This window comes from Barbatula barbatula (genome assembly GCF_947034865.1).
Source record: "Barbatula barbatula genome assembly, chromosome: 10".
Lineage (NCBI taxonomy): Eukaryota > Metazoa > Chordata > Actinopteri > Cypriniformes > Nemacheilidae > Barbatula > Barbatula barbatula.
In genome coordinates this window covers 14,658,336-14,679,992 of record NC_136773.1, presented here as the reverse complement: position 1 = coordinate 14,679,992, position 21,657 = coordinate 14,658,336, and the positions used below count along the sequence as shown (strand labels likewise).

The 21,657-nt window shown below is 37.4% G+C and overlaps 2 protein-coding genes across 6 annotated transcripts in view; both read left to right on the top strand.

Moving 5' to 3' along the window:
- Window positions 1-2,182, top strand: part of tp53i11b (tumor protein p53 inducible protein 11b) — a 38,883-nt gene extending 36,701 nt beyond the window's left edge. For 3 of the 5 annotated variants that reach the window (XM_079466297.1, XM_079466298.1, XM_079466300.1), the window contains one exon: window positions 201-2,163. In XM_079466297.1, the coding sequence (XP_079322423.1) occupies window positions 201-334 (134 nt within the window). In that variant the 3' untranslated portion in view covers window positions 335-2,163. Of the gene's footprint in view, window positions 1-200 lie in introns of all 5 variants that reach the window. The other 2 variants (XM_079466296.1, XM_079466299.1) reach the window with 1 other exon arrangement.
- A 1,219-nt stretch (window positions 2,183-3,401) lies between these two features.
- cd82b (CD82 molecule b) lies at window positions 3,402-20,224 on the top strand. Its single transcript, XM_079465432.1, has 9 exons — window positions 3,402-3,614; window positions 7,634-7,706; window positions 8,518-8,590; window positions 13,854-13,978; window positions 15,054-15,128; window positions 16,555-16,650; window positions 16,868-17,041; window positions 17,646-17,729; window positions 17,929-20,224. Exons 2-9 carry the CDS (start codon window positions 7,644-7,646, stop codon window positions 18,004-18,006), a joined length of 768 nt encoding a protein of 255 aa, XP_079321558.1. The 5' UTR covers window positions 3,402-3,614; window positions 7,634-7,643; the 3' UTR covers window positions 18,007-20,224.
- Window positions 20,225-21,657: the final 1,433 nt, after the last annotated feature.

Sequence of the window (21,657 nt, the reverse complement as noted above, 5' to 3'; positions counted from 1 at the left end):
AAACATATTTAATATCATGTTTAATTTCAAGTAAATGTTTCTTTATTTAAGAATATTAAGATATTTCTATTGGAAAACTATTTTTTTGTTTTTCTGTTTGATGTTATAACACTGCCCTCTAGTGGTTGTCACCATGCAGTAAATTCAAACGTTTGCGTTGATTCCAGACTAACAATCATAATAACCTCTCTGTGTTACAGTCACCTCCATAACTCTAGTGGAACTTGGCACCCTTCCGAATGCTGCCATCCTCCTCCTCCTCAGTCGCATATTCTTCCTCACTGTCACGCTGTCCTACTATTACCATCTGGGACGCCGGCCCAAGAAAATCTGATAGACCCGCACACACCAGTACAAGACACCTGGTGCTCTGGAGTTGAGCGACGGGCTGCTGGACTGGAGTTTTCATCAAAAGCTTGAACAGTTCACAACATCAACCTGTTCACCTGGCGTTATGCCTTACAGCAAGGACAATGCCAAAACCCGGGCCTTTGTTTTAATTTTAAGCTTATTAATCACACAGGAGTCTGCCTTGACAAAGCAACTTATTTTAATCTCTTTATGGGAAACGCTAACATAGTCATACAGTGAATTCCATTTTTCTTCTGGATTGTGCAGTCACAATGTAGGTCTCTTCATTCAGTGTTTGTTGGGTAAAGTACTGCACACTGTAGCCGAGTTTGGAATGCTGGCGTTATTGTCTGTAGCTATTATATTAATAAAACTGTAAACCTTTTCTTGTAATAATGCCAATGACTTCTAGGTCCTAGTCATGTGACGTGTGTGAGGGTGGCTAGCAAACACTAGAATGGGATTTTTAATTGGAAATAGTAATTCTGTATTTGAGTAGATAATAGATTGCCTCTTGGATTTACTACAGTATACTAGAATCGTGACTGCTGGATGAATCTATATTTCTGTAGATGTAACAGTACACAGCTACAGGCTCACTGTCTTTCAGTTAGAAGTTCGAGTTCTCATATGGCATTGGTTATAAAAAGCCAGTATATGTATACTTTATTAATGACAAACACAAGGGGTTTCGAAAATGTATAATTTTTTCTTATCATCTAATCATTTAAGTTTTATATAACATGTTTCTTTTCTGTGTAAAGTGTCTTTGTTTATGATTCCAGATGTACAGGGAACTCCTTCTCTCTAGTAATGCCACAAAACATGGTTGTGTAGCACAAATGCATGTCACATCGCTTTACCAAGCAATGTAGCAGTATTTCCCCTCACAGGACCCTAATATTGCCTTAGTACTCTAAACTGCACAATTATTCCACTTGTCAGCACACTGCCAGTTATGTGTATTTTTGTCTAGATAAATCAAAAGAAGTGTAAATATTTTTCTGGATTGACAGCTTTTCCAGTTGCTTATTTATTGGCCTGTCCAAACGTCTTGGCATAAGTTAGTTTTATTATACTTAGGTTTGTGGTATCACTTTCACAGTTATTGTCTGCGCTATTTAGTCCAGAAAAATACTTGTCCACCCAAACATCTGTGGCCATGGTATTATGTTTAAGTGTCTATTAGACCAACACTGGTCAACCCACACAAAAATATACAGTAATGGGATTTGACTCGAAGTTCTTCATCTCATATTCAGTTTTGTAGTCTCACAATGTAAATGTAAATTCTCTAAAACCATGGATTGCGCAAACATCTGCAATACATGGCTCCAAAATAGGTAATAAAATATTATAGGTCAGTCCATGTAGAGACTTCTGTTTCTTTTATACGAACATGATGTAACATGTAAAAAAAACGTTAACACTTTTCCAATCTAATCTCGGACAACCTTCCATATATTGGCAGATCTTTTCATCTATAAATTAGGAAACGTCTATGTGAGATCCAAATCTATCCTAAGCAGTTATTGAGAATAATGTACTGATCTTCTCATAACCTCTCATAGAAAAGGGAACTCTTCACACTTGCCAGCTACTGTGCATGATGGCAAATGCCAAACAGTCATCCAACATTCACATCCCCTCCTGAGAATAGTGTTGCCTTGCAACTAGAAACAACTCAGTTATATCATGTTTTCAGCTGTCTACATTGTACTTTTTAAACGTGTTTGTAAATATTTTATGAAGAGATTGTTATTGTTATGGACCTGCATTGTTATCTTTTTGGAATAAAGAAAATGAACATTTATGTTGTCATTTATGCTTGAATAAGGAATAACAGAGCTTTTTCTCATGACTCAGGATCACTTAAAATTGTAAACACTGGGTTTACTAACCCTTAACACTATTCTGGGTTTTCACTCTGTTTAGTCTTCCCTCGGTTGATGATAATACCGGGTATGTCTATTTAGATTTTATGATTGTAAACTACGTTTGAAAACAATGTGTTAACGTAAATGTATTGTTATCGGGCTATATTACTGTAAGTCATTAATGAAGATTTTCCCCTGCAAATGGAATTTAACACGTTATTATTTAACAACGAAACGTAATGTTCATACATTTTTGCTAGGCTATAAATACTTCCTAAGCGTGATTTATTTTCCCAATGAACGTAGACACAACCTACCCGACTGCCTCCGCAGTGTTTTTCCACTTTTGACCGAAAGAGGGCAGCATTACCGTACCGATGATTTGCATTGTAACAGTAATGAGGTCATGTGACCCTGGATCACAAATCTTAAGTAGCAAGGGAACATTTTCAGTAAAAGCCAAAAATACATTGTGTGAGTCAAAATTATAGATTTTTATTTTATGCCAAAAATCATTAGGATATTAAGTAAAGATCCTGTTCCATAAAGAATTTTTGGTAAATTTCCAACCTAAAATATATAAAAACTTTATTTTTGTGAGTGGATGGCCTGCTACAGTGCCTCGGATTAACAACTTCAAAGGCGATTTTCTCAATATTATTTTTTTTGCACCCTTTACTTCCAGAGTTTTACATACTTGTATCTCCACCAGATATTGTCCCACCTTAACAACAATAGAAAGCTTAACTATTCAATCTCGAAAAATTTACCCATAAGACTGTTTTTGTTGTCCAGGGTCACATATTAATATTTTAGCGTTGCTTTATATATATATATATATATATATATATGTATATTTAGCACAGTTACCTTCGTTTTTATAACCCAGCCTAGCCTCTACACTCCCTGCCATTGGTTTGACAAATCAGGCACTAAAACTAAAAACCCCTCTGCGTGACGAACATAAACACGCGTGTTTCAGGTACTTTTACAGGTCGTGTTTTTTCTTCGTTGTGCTCTGTTGTTGTCAACATTCAGGCTGAAACAAGTCGACGGCCTCGCGCATGAGAATAAACCTTCTTATAATGTAATCTTTTGATTGTTTAATTATGTCATCATCCAACCTAACGATAACTGCTTCAGCTATTTCTACAAGTATCTGCTAATTATTTTACATCATTAAGCAACTTAATCAACTTTGTCACGAACTGTAGTTACCATGGTAACGTGTCGCGCGCGAACGGGTTAATCAGAAAGGGAGCGGGGTTTCCTCCCATGCTGCACCGCGTTGAGTGCGCGCCTCGCTGCTTTTTGTTCAGACTCTGGCAGACGCGTTGAACTACGTGAGACTTTAACAGACTTTCCTTTCGACTTTACACAAAACAGGTAAATGAGTTTTTACTTGTATGGCAGAGTGATCTGAATTGTTGACATCCTGACGTAATGTAAATAAACTAAACTAAACTAACCTATATGTATTTGATGAACTTTGCACCTTATTTGCGTTTTCCATCATTCCATCAGTGTGCGTTTGTTCCTGTTCATGGCTTGTTTAATGTTCGATGATGTGGCATTTATGCTCGCACCCTTTTCAATGCGTTTCCGTGAATAATCGTGTTGTTCTCGCTAAGCAAAAACGTTTTGCTGTCGTTTTGCTGAGTTGTCACTGATGGCATTTGATGTTTAAGTCAGACACGTACCCCATACTTAAAGACCAAACACATTCTAGGGGAGATACACGGCTGTTTGCTTTTATCAGTTTTCTTATGTTCATGGAAAATTTAGCATTTTTAATTGTGATTTCTAAACCATGCTTGTGCAAATCAATACAACATAAAAGAGGATACATTCACATGAATGTGTGGGAACTCTATAATTTATGGCAGGTGTTCCTACTTCACTCCCTATAATTGTTTGTACTTTAACAATAGAAGCTCAATTCTTTTCATCCCATTTCCCACTATGATTTTACTGGAAGTATTGCGGTGAGAACCTGAAAACATTCTTATCAACCAATAGTTCCCATTTGGGTTTTGGTTTATGGGACTATTGGCTTATGGGAATGTTGTTTCCAGGCCGATAAAGGATGTTGATCCAGCAACATATCTGACTTGAACACAAAACTACGGAAATCCTGTTAGGGTTTTTAATCATTTGGTCTCTCATCTTAGTATTGTGGAAATTTGTAACGAAAGCACAGAATTGAAAAGGTAGCCGAGTATTGGGTGCTTCTTCAGGTCCATTAAAGGTTCAGCTGGCAGACCTCCCAGGACGTGTCCCGGACTGGAATTAGCCCACAGAGAGCCAGGATACAGATGTTCCACTTCTTTCACATTGACTTTTTCTTGATGGAAAACTCTCCTCAAGCCATCTTAAAATGGGATGCCACTAGGTTTAAAAGCTGTGTTGCCAAGACGGACTGAATAATAGGAGACCTTTTACGCAAATAAAATTAGGGTTTCTGAAATGATTCAAATGCCTAGCAGGAACAACGTTTACTACAAACAAGTAAACTTTGTATGCACATTATGCACCACTATTGCAAAGAGAAGAACACATCTGGATGAAATGTAAACAGACTTTCAAGCACAAACATTTAAAGTGGGAATGAGTCATAGAGGAGTAATAAAGCTAATTTTAGGTATTAAACATAAGAAGTGGATCTCTTTAAGGCAAAAATTGCTCATGGTGTTTTCCCAGATGTAGTCACTGGTTACAAATGCTTTTACAATACGCCTACTCGCAGAAACATTATATAATGCAAAAGTCTGAGAGATGATGCTAGACAAGTGATTCATCTTAAAAACACAGTAAGATTAAAAAAATGCTAAAGCGGGCTTGAAAACAGTTCCCTTAACTGTGGGAGGCTTTGCAAAGACTCATGCAGGCAAACACATACGTGTTGACAAATATAGCATACGACGCAAAGGAAAATGATTGTAGATAACTGCCCCCCATGTTTGCAATACTTGGGATGTGGTTGATGCAGAGTGACTTGACCTTCTTCTTAGTGGAGGGGCGAGGGGGAGACTCGTGGGTAACTGGGGCGTGAGACTGTTTCCCCCTTTAGAGCATTCATGCTGCCTCAATTATGGTTGCCATGGAAAAGGACTCAGCTCCCATAGAGAATAAAAGATGTTGGCTGGGGAAATCATAGGGTCGTGGTGTCTTCTGGGATCCGGTGAGAGGAATTATTACAGGACTTGTAATTCGGGTCTGTTGGATCAGACTAACTCGAGACTTGGCTGTGTTTGAGCTTTTTTAGTGGATGGCATTTAAACGCGTACATGTAAAGAAATATAGTGAACAAGACATGAATCTCCTATACTTATGTAATTTTGGCATCTGTCCAGGAACCTATATGATGTTTTTAACTTAATGGGTTGTTCATTAAGGGTTCTGCTATATTTACTGCCACCACCTCTTTCTGAAAAAAGTATAAATCATTTCCCTGCACCTCCCTCATACACTGGTGCATGCGTTTCAAAGCACCGTCTCCCACATAGGAGATTGAAGTTGAGTGCCGGTTTGTGTTGTGTACACATCTCAGTCTTCCCCTCTCTAATTTGCTGTCTCTATCATTTATGGCATCTCTCTTTACTGTCCAAGTAAGTTGTAACTATACATGCACACCATATGCAGAGGCTCCAGATTTGAACACCGTAGCCTTAAAAGGTTTGAATGTCATTGCATTGCGCTTTTTCTCCAAACTTACCACATCGTCTTAACCAATACATCCGAGAGTCAAGTATACACTAGTGTCCTTTTAGAGAAAGAAGAGTGTATTAACTAGATGTATGCCGATTATATTTAACAAGTTAAAAAGTCCTGTCGCTTTTTGTTTCCATTTAGAAATTTTATTTATTAGTTTTTTTCATTAAATGTAATTTTGTTCAATATTCTTGTATCTAATAAAATGAGATACAGTAGCAGAAAAAAACACTTTTTCATTTCAGTTTTTCAAAATGTAATATTTATAGGTATGTGTTCAAGTCATTTTTGTTTCTGTCTGTGAAACACTGTCAACATTTCATCCTAACTAAATTAGCAATTATTCTTTGCAGCTCTTGATAAACGCCAAGAAAACAAGTTCATATTCATGTTAAAAAACACAATAATAATGTTTTTACATGATTTTTAAAGGAACAGTTCAAGTTTGACCTTTTTCTATGCATTTGGCAGATGCTTTTCCAAAGCGACTACTATACATTTGTTTCCAGGTATGTGCAATCCCCTGGGATCGAACCCACGACCTTGGCATTGCTAGTGCCATGCACTAACCACTGAAATCACACTTTTCATGCATCTTAACGTTCTCTGAATGTTTCACAATTGCTGTCAGGTGACTTATGTCATTCGTGAGGTTTGTTGAAACAGACAATGGACTGGAACGGTTGCAATACAGAAATGCTGAATAAAGGCAAAACTTAAATGGTCTGCCTTTTTCCATGGGTGTATTTCTAAGTGTTGCTTAAGTGTCCGGGATCCCTTTCAGGGTCACTGTATACCATATATAGTGTATCCTCTACTTTAGCTAAGGTGTTTTGTCTCTGACACACTACACTTTGTGTGAAAGAATCAAAAACTTGTCATGTCTGTCACCTATTCACTAAACTGAGCTTTGTGGCAAATTAATGACTCAAAAGACTTTTCAAGTGGCTTTTTATCTTTCTGAATACAGAACTCTACTTGGAGGAACTTTTTTGTCAGTAGTGATTATGCTGAATTACATTTCTGGTCATGTGGTCATCAGTGTGAAGTTTGCTTAGGCGTGTTCTCCGATACTCTTTGTGTCATGCTACAAGGCTTCAGGACAGCTTTTGTCTATTGTATGTAATGGGGCAACATGCCTTGCCATTATTGTATGATCAGATACTGGGATGCTGGGATTGAATAAAGGAGAAATATGCAGAAGCGAGACGCACTGCACTATTAATACGTTTCACAAACACATCCAATGTTGACAGATTTGCAATTTTAACATGCATAACTATGTCTTCATAGGTTTATAAAGACCTAACATAATGAAGCATTATGTTTTTGTTACCTTAGAATGAGGACCCATAGGGTATATAGAAACAGCTCTTGCGTGGAATTCACCATGTTGTTTCTACAATAGCCCTAGACAGACAAACTGGTCAGCAGAGGGCGTTTCGTAAAGGTTATCTTTTTCAGCAAAGAAGTGAAAACGTAACAACATCTTAGTCCTGTGTCAGGCGCCGTAGAGCTTCAAAAGGGAAGGGTGAGCGTCGGAGTGAGATGTTGGTTGCAATTATAACTAGCACTTTCTGACATGCAAAGATAAAGTCTATCTTAAAGTAACCCTTATAACTTTAGAGTTGTTTCCATCAGTACTTGTGTTTGAATGATCAGGTTTTGATGATTTTGATTTCTCTTTTTTACAGAGAAGCAGCCATGGGGAAAGGATGCATTTCAGCAACAAAGTACTTCCTGTTCTTGTTCAACCTCCTGTTCTTTGTAAGTTCACACACTCCTACACCTTTATTTCATGTCTCATTGAACCTGTTACCATCAGGCTAGCTCATGGCTCTTGTGCTTCCTCTGGTCTTCACATCTGTTTAGAAATCATATCATTTAAAAAGGAGGTTTACCTGAGGTGGAAATGAAACATTTGGGAAAATATTATTAAAATTTCAAATGATATTTCGATATTTTCAGTTTCCAGATTACTGTATCTGTAAACAATAACAGTGAGATATGATTGGGTAACTTGCAGCAACTTAATATACAGTACAGGCAAGTCTTCACTCTCTGGGAAACGTCAAGTAGTCATTTCCTGTAAGGGTCAAAGTTTAATGAAAATGGTGTGTGTCTCTGATCTCTATATTGTTCCTTCTGAAGTCTGCACCCTTTAATTACACGGCACCCTGGTGTTTTACTAGTGCTCTCTCCACAGTGGCAGAGCTGTTAAACTAACAGACGCCACACTGATACACAAGGAAATTAAACCTCTCTGATCCAGTTCATTTAGAACTCTGGACACCTTGGACCCATTACTTCCTTACTATGGGCTGGGAGTTACATGAGAATTGAAAGTTGTGTGTGATAATGTCTTCTCTTTAACTTTCTTTCGTTCTCTCTTTAGCAATCTAGGGTGTTTGGGGTATGTGTGATATCTCCAGAGTGTTGTCATCTCTTTTTCAGTTCAAAGAAAGATCAGCTTTGTCAAGCCACGTGGGTGAACAAAGACAAGGGAGAGGAAAGCGGGAGACAAAACAGACATCCAAAATGTCCTTGTGTTTGTTTACGCCTGTTTTTTCTTTTATAGCTTTTTGGAGCTGTTATAATGGGATTTGGACTATGGGTCTTACTGGATAACCAGAGTTTCATCATGGTTTTGCGTAAGTACAAAAACAGTAACCTAACCTGTTCTGATGGATATATGAGGCTGTGAGCCTGTGCTTCCAACGACAAAACAAGAAAGAACGCCTTCACATAAAACGAATGAGAAACGCTGTGTGTCGGTCTTTAAAAACCAAACAGATTGTTTTCTATTAGCGACCAGACTCCTAACAAAGGCGTCTTGATTTCTTTGTGACCGCACACATCACAAACTGATCGCGTGTTTACAAACCGTACATGTTGCTTTCTATAAGTGAAAGTAGCCTAACAGTTACCCTAGAAAGAAGGGTCACATAATGCAAATGTCTCGTCTTTGAACACCAAACACATTGTTCTCTATAAGCATACCTGTTTCAGTATAGGTTTCAGCTCAAAAGTTTCATTTTGGTGCATCGCTAGTTTAAGTCTATAAATTCAGAAGCTTGCTTGCAAAATCCCCTCATTAGCATGTGGTTCAAAAGTGTCCAAAATGTTAGGGTTTAAAAGCTGCTTTCGGTTCATTTGATTGGTCAGACTCGTTTTTTTAAAAACATGCTCAACATGGTAATAATACTTTCCGGTGTTATGACTTTTGCTGGGTCCCAATTCGCATACTATCTGTCCTAAATACTATTAAAAAATATAATTCGTATGTCCCTAATCGTAGTATGTTGAAAAGAGTATTCCGAAGATTCTCGAATGGGCTACTACTTCCGGGAGAAATTCGTAATGCAGAATGATGCACACTCTAACCGCTAATATTACCCACAACTCACCGCGAGTAGGCGGAGTTTAGTGACGTACTGACGGTCCACTGCATTAATCAAATTAAATAACTGATGCGTTTCTAAATGAATAAATCTAATCTATAGCGTGAACATTACATACGAAACAATAAATTAATAAATACTTAAATGGAAAGAAGAGCTGTGTTTTGATGTGTGTGATAGTAAATGGCCACAATGTTGACTAGGCAACCATGGCTACTTCCGTTTCCTGTGAGTATGACCCTGCATTTCTCTTTGATATTTACTTTTGTCTCTGTCACTATGGTTACAAACATTATTCAGGGCTATGAGCATAGTAGACAATTTAAGCCACTCCTGTAAATCAAAAGTTACACAAATACAGGAATTCTACTAATGCATTCTGCCTGTATGTGTGTCTTTGATTTAATGTCAAACTGAATAAATTTCCAGAGGAATACGCTACAGGTTATGAAAACACTTTTTGTCTTCTATATCTGTTAATTTGGTATACATGGGAATGGACAGCTAATCCACATGCTGCACTTGGTGTGGGAAGACTTTTTGCGATTTTACAAAGTTTTCCACATCCCCCTTTCACTGCACTCTACTGTACGTGTTGTTTTATACACACATAAACGCTTACACAGATGGTATGCAAACCGCCCGACACGTACAGACTTTTCTAAAATGAAAGTTTGTAAAATATGGCAAGTGAGGTTTGAAAAATTGAATGTGCAGAGATTCAATGTTTGTGGCCTGACAGTTTGCCATTTAGGAGCATTGCATTCAGATCAAAGATTTGGTTCTCATACTAACTCTGTTTGGACAACCAACGCCCTTGAAAAACTCAACTGAATGAAAATGGAAACAAATGGAAACTAACACAATTCATCCTCATTAACTTTGAATGCATCCAAACTGTTCTCAAATGTAGATACTTGGAAATGCGTTTGTCAAATAGTATTTTTACACTTTTTCCTAAAGAAAACCTTTTTTCAGAATTTATTGAGATCCAATGTTTAGAAATAGACCTTCAACTTAAATATTTTCATAAGCGCAAGCCAGTTCCCTCAGCCAAGAGCGTGAGGGTTTAGAAACATCTTTATATAGCGCGAGCTTGGTTAAACAAATTGCTGCTCGGAAACATTTATGCAGACCGGAGCAGCTCTAAAATGCTTTGCCAGGTTACTCGCAGCATCATCTCTCATGTTTTTACACATGAGGGCCTGTGATCTCTGTCCAGTGTCTTTGTGCTTATCAGAGCACTGGAGTCTCTTATCGTCACCATTTGGGGGACGTATTGTTGTTGTGTTTCTCTGTAGATAGCAGGGAATATTTTTGTATATCCTCATACTTGGGACCTTTAAACTCTGACCTGCCTTTTTGGTAACGAAGTGACGGTAATGCGTGTGGGTGATACATGAGGATTTTGTTTTCATTTACACTCTGTGGCCTAGGGTGCTGTTAAACGGGAGATGTGTTCTCCTTGCTTGTGTTTTCTTCCTTTGCTTGCTGGTTTGTTTTTGTTTGTAGTTCTACACAACTGCATAGCTATGAAAGGACTCTTGGGAATTTTGTAAATGACCCTTCCAAAAATCCCCACCCCCATCGTTCCAGTTGCTATGTCCGACAAGCTTTCCGTATCAGCCATGCGCTCCCAGTGTAAATTTGTGCACTCCCCTGGGAAATGGTGAAGAAATTGTGCAACAATTTTGTAAAAAGAAATAGTAATGACCATTTTAGAGAGAGAAAGGGTAACTTTGGTCTGCCGAGATCCTTTGTGTAAACTTTTCATGAATTAGTTCAGTACAGAAAATTAACAGTCCATCACTGTCTTAATCTTTATTTGTGTTAAATAAAACAATCACAGGACTGCTGTTGCTTTACGACTTCATTGCTAAAAACATCTTTCCTTAAAAATGTCACTGCATATGTGGCTCTCTGAAGTATATCAGTATTATATCAGCCTTAAAACACCACTTCCCGAACACCTCTATCTGTAATACGTACATTAATGATTCCAACAAAATCATGTCTCATATCAGTGCTGGTGTAGTTGTGGTGTGAACTCTGCTCCTTCATTTAGAATGATTAAAAGTTATAATTTGATTATAGTTTATCGTTATAGTGTTAACGTCCATTAAAGCTGGATATACATCCCTCTGTTTACTATTTCAATCAATGTTTCAGAAATTAATCACCAAAGTTCTACTATGCCAGCTTGTTGGTACTGGTGTGTTTGTCGCATAATATCGCCGTTACGATTGGTCAGATTGCCTGTCAATCAAACTGCTTGGAAGGGTCAACTGTCCAGATGGTATTTGTTTTTGGTGATGGAGCACGAGTAGTGTTGCCAAATACCCACAACATGTCAAAGCGTGACGCACTGTTATACAATACTTCCTTCGAGTGCCAGTGTTTAAATATTTAAAGTTGTACACAATAGGTCCTAAGGTCTTCATAGCAAAGACAGTGGTTGTAAAGTTGAGAGCTGTTCAAATGGTTTTGGTCGGTATTATGAGGTTTATTAAATGGCTGAATATTTTTCCAGTGGAAAGCGCTGCCGGGGTTGTTGGGACTGAATGCAGATGTACAAGTGAATGTCACATCAAACACATGCTGAGGTAGTGGAAACCTCATACAGATGTCATGCATAAGACAGGAAGCGTATGTTTGGAAACATGAACTAGAATATTTGCTTAATATAAGAGGTAGCACAAATCTGCTCTACGCAAGCTGTAGAGTATTCATACTATTTGAAAGGGAAAGTGACCGAGTTGTCAGTTATGGTGATCCATAACCGAAATGGGACCTCTGCATTTAACTCATCCAGTGAGAAGTGAACATACGCTCTGCAAGTCGTGAACACAAACACCCGGAGCTGTGGACTGCTATAACTGCAGCGCCCGGGGAGCAAACAGGGGTTTAGCTGCCTTGCTCAAATACTTGGATTTATTATCTGGCAAAAGATATATATATATATATATATATATATAAGCTTTATTGCAGGCCTTGTCTACATAGCACATATATTTTTACACATGTGCTAGAGAACTGAAACTGTTTGTGGTATAGAGGCCATGTGCTTGCAGAAGATGTTCGGTTTGTGGTTCTTTTGGCCTCATTTTTCTTCACAAGAAATTTACGTAACTAATGAAGAGTAGGTTAAAGAAACAGTTCACCCAAAATATTTTGAAGAATGCAGGAAAGCAAATCATTCTGAGGCACCTTTGACCACCATTGTAATTTTTTCTACTATGGTAGTCAATGGTGGCCAAGATCTGTTTGGATGCAAGCATTCTTCTAAATATCTTACTCTGTGTTTATCAGAACAAAGACATTTATATAAGATTTATATAGATTTGGAGCAACTCAAGGGTGAGTAAATGAAGACAAATTAATATTTTTGGATGAACAGTCCCCTTAAAATGCTTCTGGCAATTGAGCACAAGGTATATAAAAACTTGCAAGTCATTTTCCTTTTAATGCTAGCTTTCTCTATTTCTCTAAAGACTTAATGTAGCTTAATCCCTGCTGTATGGGGGTTAGGCAGTTTCTAGTTTCCATCTTTTACTTTGTGAACCCAAGCCCGTGTTTTATTCACTCCCATTTTAGAAAAATCTTCAATCCCGGTTTATTTATCGCTCTTTATAAGCATGCATAAATGGCTGATGATTTTATACAATTTATATCATTAAAACATGCAAATGCTAATTATCCCAGCTAATGCTAAGTCATGCTAATAGCAGTAATAATAGTTGTTTCAATCATCTTAATTATCACAGTAAAATGTCACTTTGATGGAAAGCTGAATACCATGTAACCACACTTATTGGAAAAATACCCTTAGTCATTAATCCATTATTTTAAGTCATGAAAGATGATGTGAGTAATGGTAATATTATTTTCTGCACCAGCAATATCAAAGAAAAGAGTGTGTTTCCTGTACACATCTGTTCTTCCTGCATTGAGTTTCAAACCCTACATGAGTATCTGCACCAGAGAAATGAATGAGAGCAGTTGCCATTAACCCCGTTGCACCCTGGGCTTTCAAACTGGGTCGCAACCGACTTGTGGGTCGCGTGGGGGATAATGTGGGTCGTGCAAAGCAAAGTCACTTGCCTGTTGCTGATTTAGGGTTGAGGGATTGCACACTGACCACGAAGCTCCACACCAGATGTGCACTTTCTGTACGGTCTGTGCGCGCAAGCTTAAAATCACCATGAAACTGATGTTGCCATTGTCGTCTTTTCAGTATCGTGATTTACTTCAAAGTGAAACGGCTTTTGAAAGAAAGTGCGGCGGTACTTAATGTCCCATCCATTAATGCTCTCTTGTTTCCATTCTCCCATCTAATGTGCCAAGGTCACCACAACCTTCAAATAACAACGGAAGACACGCTTTTTCCATATACACTTGACAAATCCTTAACAATCTTTAACTTTTAACGTTGTTTTAAAAATAAAACTCATTGTGTCATCTTGGATTAAAGCATGTGCTAAATGAATAATCTTTTTTGTTTGTTTCTGTGCAGAGGAGTCATCCACCACACTGAAGGTTGGTTCCTACATTTTGATTGGCATTGGCTCACTGTCAATGCTTATTGGATTCCTGGGTTGCATTGGTGCCATTTATGAGATCCGCTGTCTGCTTGGATTGGTGAGTCAATATGGACAGTCTCTTCAGATGTGTGACACCATGTATTGATCTCATTTCCTGTGACAAGAATTTTGTCCTTGCTTTTGTAAAACTGTATCCGAGTCAGTTTCACATCCTGAATATATTCTTCTAATGCAGACTTACTTATTGTTTTTGGCTGAAAGTACACCTAATTTTTCCCCCCAGAAATTATTTCAAGATCAAAAATTTTTGGTGCTGTGGGAGTTCACGATAAATATTTTTTGGTGATGTGGGAGTGCTTCGGTGGTCGGACATGGGGGCAGTTGCACCAATCAGATCATTTTTTTATGTTTACAGAACAGTTTTGAGGACTGAAATTTTGGACAAGTAAGATTTCGCAGTGCACAGGCTTGCCCAGAGAGATGCTGTAGAAATAGGAACCGAGTGACTGTTGAAATTAGGTTAGGACAGAAACTCAAATTACAACAACATGGAAAACAAACCTTTGATCACTTGTTTCTTTATTTTGTCACTGAAACGTCTACGTCAGTTTTAGTGTAGTGTTATATTGCAAAAGCTTTTGCCATCGTGCTTCGGGTGCTTTTACAATGCGGTGATCACACTCACAAGACCAGAATTATTTATGCCCTTAGCATCTACCAAGGTTGGTTCATTAAACCCTTCCATATAAGCTTGATAATGCATTTGTTTACTAAACTGCTCTCTGAGGTTTACGCTGCTGGATTTATTGAGCTGGAGTGACCGAGATAAACCAGCCACACTTAGAGAGTATGTAGAAGAACTGGGGGGTGAAATAAATCCCCATTAGGTCACTGCATAAGCTTTGGGGTCAGCGAATACCCTTGTTAAATAGTTTGACCCATTTAAAATTGAAGTGTCATTCATATTACGTACTTAATGTAATCACGTTGTTTGTTGTGAGGATGCTCCTCTTGTGTTTTAAAATTTCTACTATTGAAGGAAGTTTACATTAAAGGTTTAGTTATTTTTAAGGCACATAAACTCCTAACAAGTGTTTGCTTTAAATGTACAGTATAGTCTTTTTTTTCCATCCCAATGGTTGTAAATTGACATTTGTGTCTCCTCTTTTCAGTACTTCACCTGCCTCCTTCTCATCCTCATCGCCCAGGTGACGGCTGCTGTTCTCATCTACTTCCAACGAGATCTGGTGGGTTTCTGTAACTTTAACGAAAGTGTATGATCTTAGCAAGACGTAAAACAAAAAGCTTGATCTAAACTTATCTCTTTTCATGTGGAACCACAGTTCATATGTAAATAAAAGTACACACAGAGGTTGTACAATACAATTATTACTAACCCCTATCAAAATAAGTGTTCATATTATGTCTGCTACTGGGGTCAACAACAAACACTGTTGGTTATCTTTTGTTAGTTTTTGGTTGATATTCTCTAGATTGCATGCCAGTACAAGTGTACTGTACTGGTTTGTACACACTTTTCTGAAATAGTTCATATGTGGTGACGGGGTGTAGAAATATGGATTTTATTCTTCACAACTAATGCAAAAGTAAACATTTACTCTTGTATTCGTGTATTCGGATTATTGCATTGTGAGCTGCTTGGACTTTTTGTTGCACATGCGAGTCCAACATTGCAACATGCAATAGAGTTGGTAGCGTATGACATGACAGGAAGTTTCCATTTGTTACATAAATATCAAGTGGTGTGTTTGATGTAAGGGTTTTGAACATCCTTTTGTCAGCTTGTTTTGTCAGCGCCCTCTTCAGAAACAGACGCAAGGCTCAAACATTTTACAGGTTTGAATATAACCTTTGCACTCCCGTCAGCCTTTTTCCATAGTGTGAGGGAGGATAGACACCCACTAGTGGAGGAGTTTAACTCATTTGTGCTCTATCAGCCTTTCTTAAATCACTCTGCGTTAAGTATAGCACTAGGCTTTAACACACGCTTTAGCGGTTATCTTTGTGTGTTATGTTGAATGAAGTGTGTACCTGTGAGACCGGTTGTTGAGAACGGTAGGCTGAGTCTTTGCCAGAACATGCTCTGTTTTCTCATTGCAGTACATTTCACCAAAGGGCATGGTGAATGGTTTTCCCAGAACAGGGCGAGGTTCACAACAATCTCTCAAACCCTATCTGCATAAGCACACAGACTGTTTTTAGTTCGGTTTATCATGGCTGCAGACCCCCATAGCATTCTTCTTGCACACGTGCACAAAGATATGGCTTCAAAATTCAATGGAAATGTCAACCTCTCCACAGAAAAAATGTTTCTTAAAGTTTTGAAAATATATATATTTTTATTTAAAGCACGTTTTTCCATAGTTGAGTAAGTACTGCTTTCAGAAATGTCAGATACTTAACAGTACATATTCCTCAAGCGGCATCCCTACTCTGCCTTATTTGCTATTATTTCAATCTCAAGATTTGACTGAATGTGTCACATCCATAACCTTGAAATAACGGCTCTGTATATTGGTTTCTCTGGTTTTGACCAACATTAAAGAATATAATGATCTTGATGTTTTGACTATTATAAATATAGCAAATGTTAGATTGCTGTGTTATTTTACACAGCTAAACCCTTGCTTATCTCTTTGTGAATAATTTCAGCTAAAGCATGAGATGTCCACTATTGTGAACAAGATTCTGGTGAACTACAACGGTAATAACACATCGGAGCATGCCTGGGATTACCTTCAGAGAACGGTGAGCTCTAAGGTTTCTTCACAATTAACTAGGATTTTCTCTTCCGTCATTTACATCACTCTTTTTATTTGACCTTTAAAGTTAACACCTTATGTTCATTGCACAATCTTTTCAGTGATCTTTCTCTAGTTCTCAGAGTTTTCTGTAATTTATTTCTATATGTTTATCTTTTACTAATGCATAATGTTGTATGTGTTATGTTCTGTAACTCTCACAGATGGAGTGCTGTGGTTGGACTGGACCATTTAACTGGACAGAGAACATCTTGATAAAGAACGATTCTAAGTTTCTGTATCCATGCTCCTGCAGGAATGAATCCATGAGTGGTTCAGATTTAATGGAAACTGGCCTGTGTGAGAGTTTGTCCAGTGACTGGCCTGTCTTCTCAAAGGTACACGCGTGCAATCTTTGCTCCTGGCACTGATGTTTTACACTAACTTCTTAAATTTCTTCATTCTCTTCCTAAACTCACAACAGTGACACGTAGTTATTTGCATTCTATTACTTCTGTAAACTTTTGGCACTTTTATTGCGAATAATGAATGAGGTTAAGACTCTGGCACCACCTGGTGCTTCTCATAGGTACTTGCCTAAAGTCCAGGGTAAGCTAAAGGATGCACCTTTCTATTGTAAACTGCTGTCTGGATAAAAAAAAATTATTTCTATGTATACTGTATGTTATCTCAAGTATTTAGTAAATAAGCCATACTGGGGCCATTTTGAATTCTATTTCATAACGCCTCCAAACTACTATTAGAAATACCCACAGAGTCTCATTGTTTGCATATGCAAACAGTAAAAACATTTACCAAATAATACAGTAACTTGTAAGCGGTCCCACTGACTGTTTTTCTTCCTCTTTTAGTTTGGCTAGTTCTGTGCGTCTCATTTTATGTAATCTTTGGAGAGCTCTGTCTGTTAAGGATCATGTCATACCATTTCTCATTTGCGTTAGATTTTTCCCTGCTTTTTTAATCTCCATTTCATGCTCGCAGGGTTGTATATCCAGTGTGGAAGACTGGCTCCTAAGGAACTGTGGAGTTATTCTTGGAGTCTGTGTTGGAATAGCAGTGATTGAGGTAAATCCAGAAACATTAACGTGTATCATGCGTTCATTCACATACTGGCATATTCACAAGCTGGAAATATTCACCGTATGGGTGGTTTTAGAAAAAAATGGTTTAAATAATAAAGCTACCCATCTGGCTGATATGATATTCTTCTGTATATGTGCGTTTGAGACGGGATTATGATCATATTCTATTTTGCTTACTTCAGCTTTTAGGGATGATCCTGTCCATGTGCCTATGTAAGAGTGTTCAACAGGAGGATTACACCAAAGTACCTAAATACTGAGAGCAATCCCCCTTTCTACAGTGACTTGTGAGGAAACACCAGTGTTACAATGACTCCGCACCAGCAGAGCATCTGGAACAAACCAGAGAACATTTCACCACAAGATACACACAACCTGTTTTCATGCGTGTATGAGATACAAACACGCATATGATGTACAAGTTAGAGCCTTTTAAATAAATATGTCACCATATTTAGTTGAGAAGTTTAATGATGGGATTATGATTTTTCTTTTGAAGAACCTAAAGATATTTAGATATTTTACAAGAGTGCTTGTAAGGTCGAAAGCAGGTAGCTTTATATATTACTCTTGTTTTGCTGTACGTTGAGCGTTTTTAGACTTCGCTGCTGTTTATTAGTTCCGAGAGCACTTTGGTGAATAGTTGGAAAAGAGATCCGAACAACATTTTTTTATGGAGGGCAAAATGAACACTTGTTTTCTCTTCATCGCTTTTTCTGTGAGGAGAATTCTATACTTTCAATTTGGTTATGTATATTTCACTATGAATGAAAGTACTTAATGAGGTTTCTTCTTTCGGATAACTATATCCTAGTTATGACAGCACTTAATGATGACGTCTCTGCCCGTGTCTCAGAAGGGTTCGAGTTGGTGTTAATAGCAGGGGTGGGGTCACTCAGGGTGGGGTCAGGTGTGGTCAGGCTAAAGATGGCTGTGGTTTATAAACTGAAGGGCAGAGCAGACGACTGCAGGATGGTGAAGTGCTTCTTGTGGTTTACGTGCGTGTCGGTCTCTGTAGATCAGGGTGTAGCTAGGTTGGGTCCTTTTGCTGTGTTACTGTGGGTACAACAGATGTTAAATTATGTCTTTAACAGGCAGTGGATGTAAAGCCCACTGATTATAAATCCAGATCTATTCACACAGATGGGAAATATTTCTTTTTGTTACAGACCCGTTTCCTTTTTGTTCCTTTTTGCTATTTTCCTATCTATGGTTTTTTTTATGCAAAGCTTCATGTAAACTATAGCAGTTTAAATTGAGTCTGGCTTTTGTTTCTATCTGTTTTGTTCTCTGGCGTTTTGTTTTGGCTGTTTTAGTGTTGTATCAACAGTGTTAGTTTGGAATAGAGGCGAGCATTCTTTTCTGTATGGTCATTTAAAAACACTAGAAATCATTTAACTCGTTTAGTTGAAAGGGTAAACTATAATGGTGGAGCACTGAAAGCTCACTGTTTTTGGCGAATGTAGTTAGCAAACCATTTTATTTGTATTTTGCTCGTTAGGGAGAAGGAAATAAACTGTCAGTTTAGACAAAGTCATTTTTGTTTGAGGTTTTATGTTTTGGACTTTTTATATTCAGCTGTGTCAGGCTGCTTTTGACCGAATGAATATCTTTAAATGATCTTTACTGTCTTTAGCTAATAAAAAAACAAATGTTTTTGTCAAGAAAACGTACAGAGGTTGGCATAATTGTGTATTTTTGGTAAAGTGTAGATGAAGGGCTTTTTTCTATTTACAATATTTTTCTATTTCACAGAGAAGCTATGTGTATGTATTGAGTTTCAAGTGCTGTTTAATTAGGCTTATAAAACATGTCTATGCAATTTGCAATAGTTATGACTTTGATAAAAGGAACTTCAACATAATATTGTTTTTGTTATTATATTTGTGTTCAATATAAACAAATTTGTCCTTTTATATTATTTTAAAAGTATTATTCATCGTTGAGAAATTGCTCAAGCAGCGTCGTCTAAAGCATTTAAGGTGGCACAGCAATAGATATAGTTTTAGTGCAACTCAAATATTGTGTTATGTCTTCACAATAATTAAAAAAGAGTATTAATACAGATTCGTAAAAAATAGCTGCTGACATTATCACTGAAAGAGTCTACTGGCTCCACTGGACCTGTATTTTCTGTTCCACCTTAATTCACTCCGAACACTACCGTCACTTGCACATGGGCCTGTTTTTTATTGAAATTATTCGTAATTACACATCAGGATTTCTGATCGTAAATATTCAACATGTTGTGGTATTGTTCAACATGTTGAATATTTAAGATTCGCGATCGGGGCTCCGATGTTCTTCCGATCAGGTTCATTCAATCTTAACAGGAATCTCAAGAGCTGTCGGAAGAGAAGAAATCGGCCGATTATCTTTTGATGTGGCCCCAGCGTATTTTTTTCCGTACAATAGTAAACTGACCTATACTGTGGAATGCCACAAAGGCAACTAGGACCATGTTTTAATAAAAGCCATAAAATTAAAATGTAGTCTCGTGGTCACCATTTTCTCAGAATTTGCAGATATGTTCTTTGCATTTTATGATGCTGCTTCTTGGGGTTTCACCCTAAGATATTCTTTTAACAATATTAAAGGAGTTCGCATCAGTTCTGAGCCCTTATTGGAGATTTTTGACTCAGTCCAAGTCATCTTTTTCAAATATTTTTTATTTAAAAAAAAAAATATTAGTTTATATTTGGACAATATTTTTTTTGTCTATGAAACTACTTTCATTTATTTAAGTATACAGCTTTTTAAGACAATTTAGTGTCGGTTGTGTCAGAAGAGGGCGCTATTGGCAAATCTTAACTCGTATCTCAGTGTGGTTGCTGCTGAAACATTTAGATACACGTACAAAGTGTTTAAAATCGTATGAATTTCTATTTTATACTATTAACAGGGACATTAATAATTGTAGGCAATATACAGAATAAATAATTAAATCTATGACATATTAAAGGTTTATACATTATTAATGTAATTTGTAGGTCAGTCTTCAACCTTCTTTGAATTTCATTGAACAGTTTTAATAGCAGTTATTGAATGAATGTGATTTGGGAGGCCAACAAAATCTCTCCACTGCTTCTTATGAGTCTCCGTGGTACCGTTGAGAGAAAAGAAGAAACCGCTTTTCTGTCTGTCACAGAGGACACATGACCTCAGAACCAATGCCAGGAAATCTGTGTCTGTAGTTATATTGATGCAAACTGGTGGTGCTTGGCTTCTGCATATGATCTAATTCCATGACCCAAATTCAGTTACCCACACATCCAATAAATTATGTAAATGCCGCTGCTTTCTTTCCTTTTTATTTAATATTATTTTCCTTTCAAAGCTGAGAATCTACATTGCTTTTCACACGTCTGTCCATTTACTCCCATTTCTAGATATTAGCCTAGAACATCTACAAATAGAGATAAGTCAGTAATTACTTTGACAGAATATTATGGAAGATTGCTCTTTAAAGTATGTTGTAACCTCTGTTTTCCTTAATCAGGGATTTTCCTCTTCCCGAACAGAGCTTTACTCATACACAGCATTGAAGAACTCTCCACATAAGGGCCTCTTCCTCATCCTGCTAAAACGCCCTTGCTTGACATCCTGTTTTTTGTAGAGTTTTCACTATCATACTGATTTTTAGGATATGAGATCTGCTATAGTTTATGTCTGACAAAATGTCAAAAGGTCAAAGCCTTGACTATGAGTGAACTTTGATCCTGGCCAACAATGACATGTTTTTTTAAAATATTGTGATACTGAGCATAATTTGCATGATGTGATACAAACATCCATTTATTTTTAATTATTATGTTCTTTTATTTTATTATTATAACGATTATACGACTGATTTATGTACTAGCTCAATAAATGTTTTTTTAATTAAATAATTTTTAGCTGGACTAAGTCCA

Bases quoted from the DNA above. Each gene is read 5' to 3' on its own strand.
- cd82b (XM_079465432.1), top strand. From the start codon at position 7,644: ATGGGGAAAGGATGCATTTCAGCAACAAAGTACTTCCTGTTCTTGTTC. The intron at 7,707-8,517 runs GTAAGTTCACAC...TTTCTTTTATAG, and splicing joins TGTTCAACCTCCTGTTCTTT to CTTTTTGGAGCTGTTATAAT. The intron at 13,979-15,053 runs GTGAGTCAATAT...TCCTCTTTTCAG, and splicing joins TCCGCTGTCTGCTTGGATTG to TACTTCACCTGCCTCCTTCT.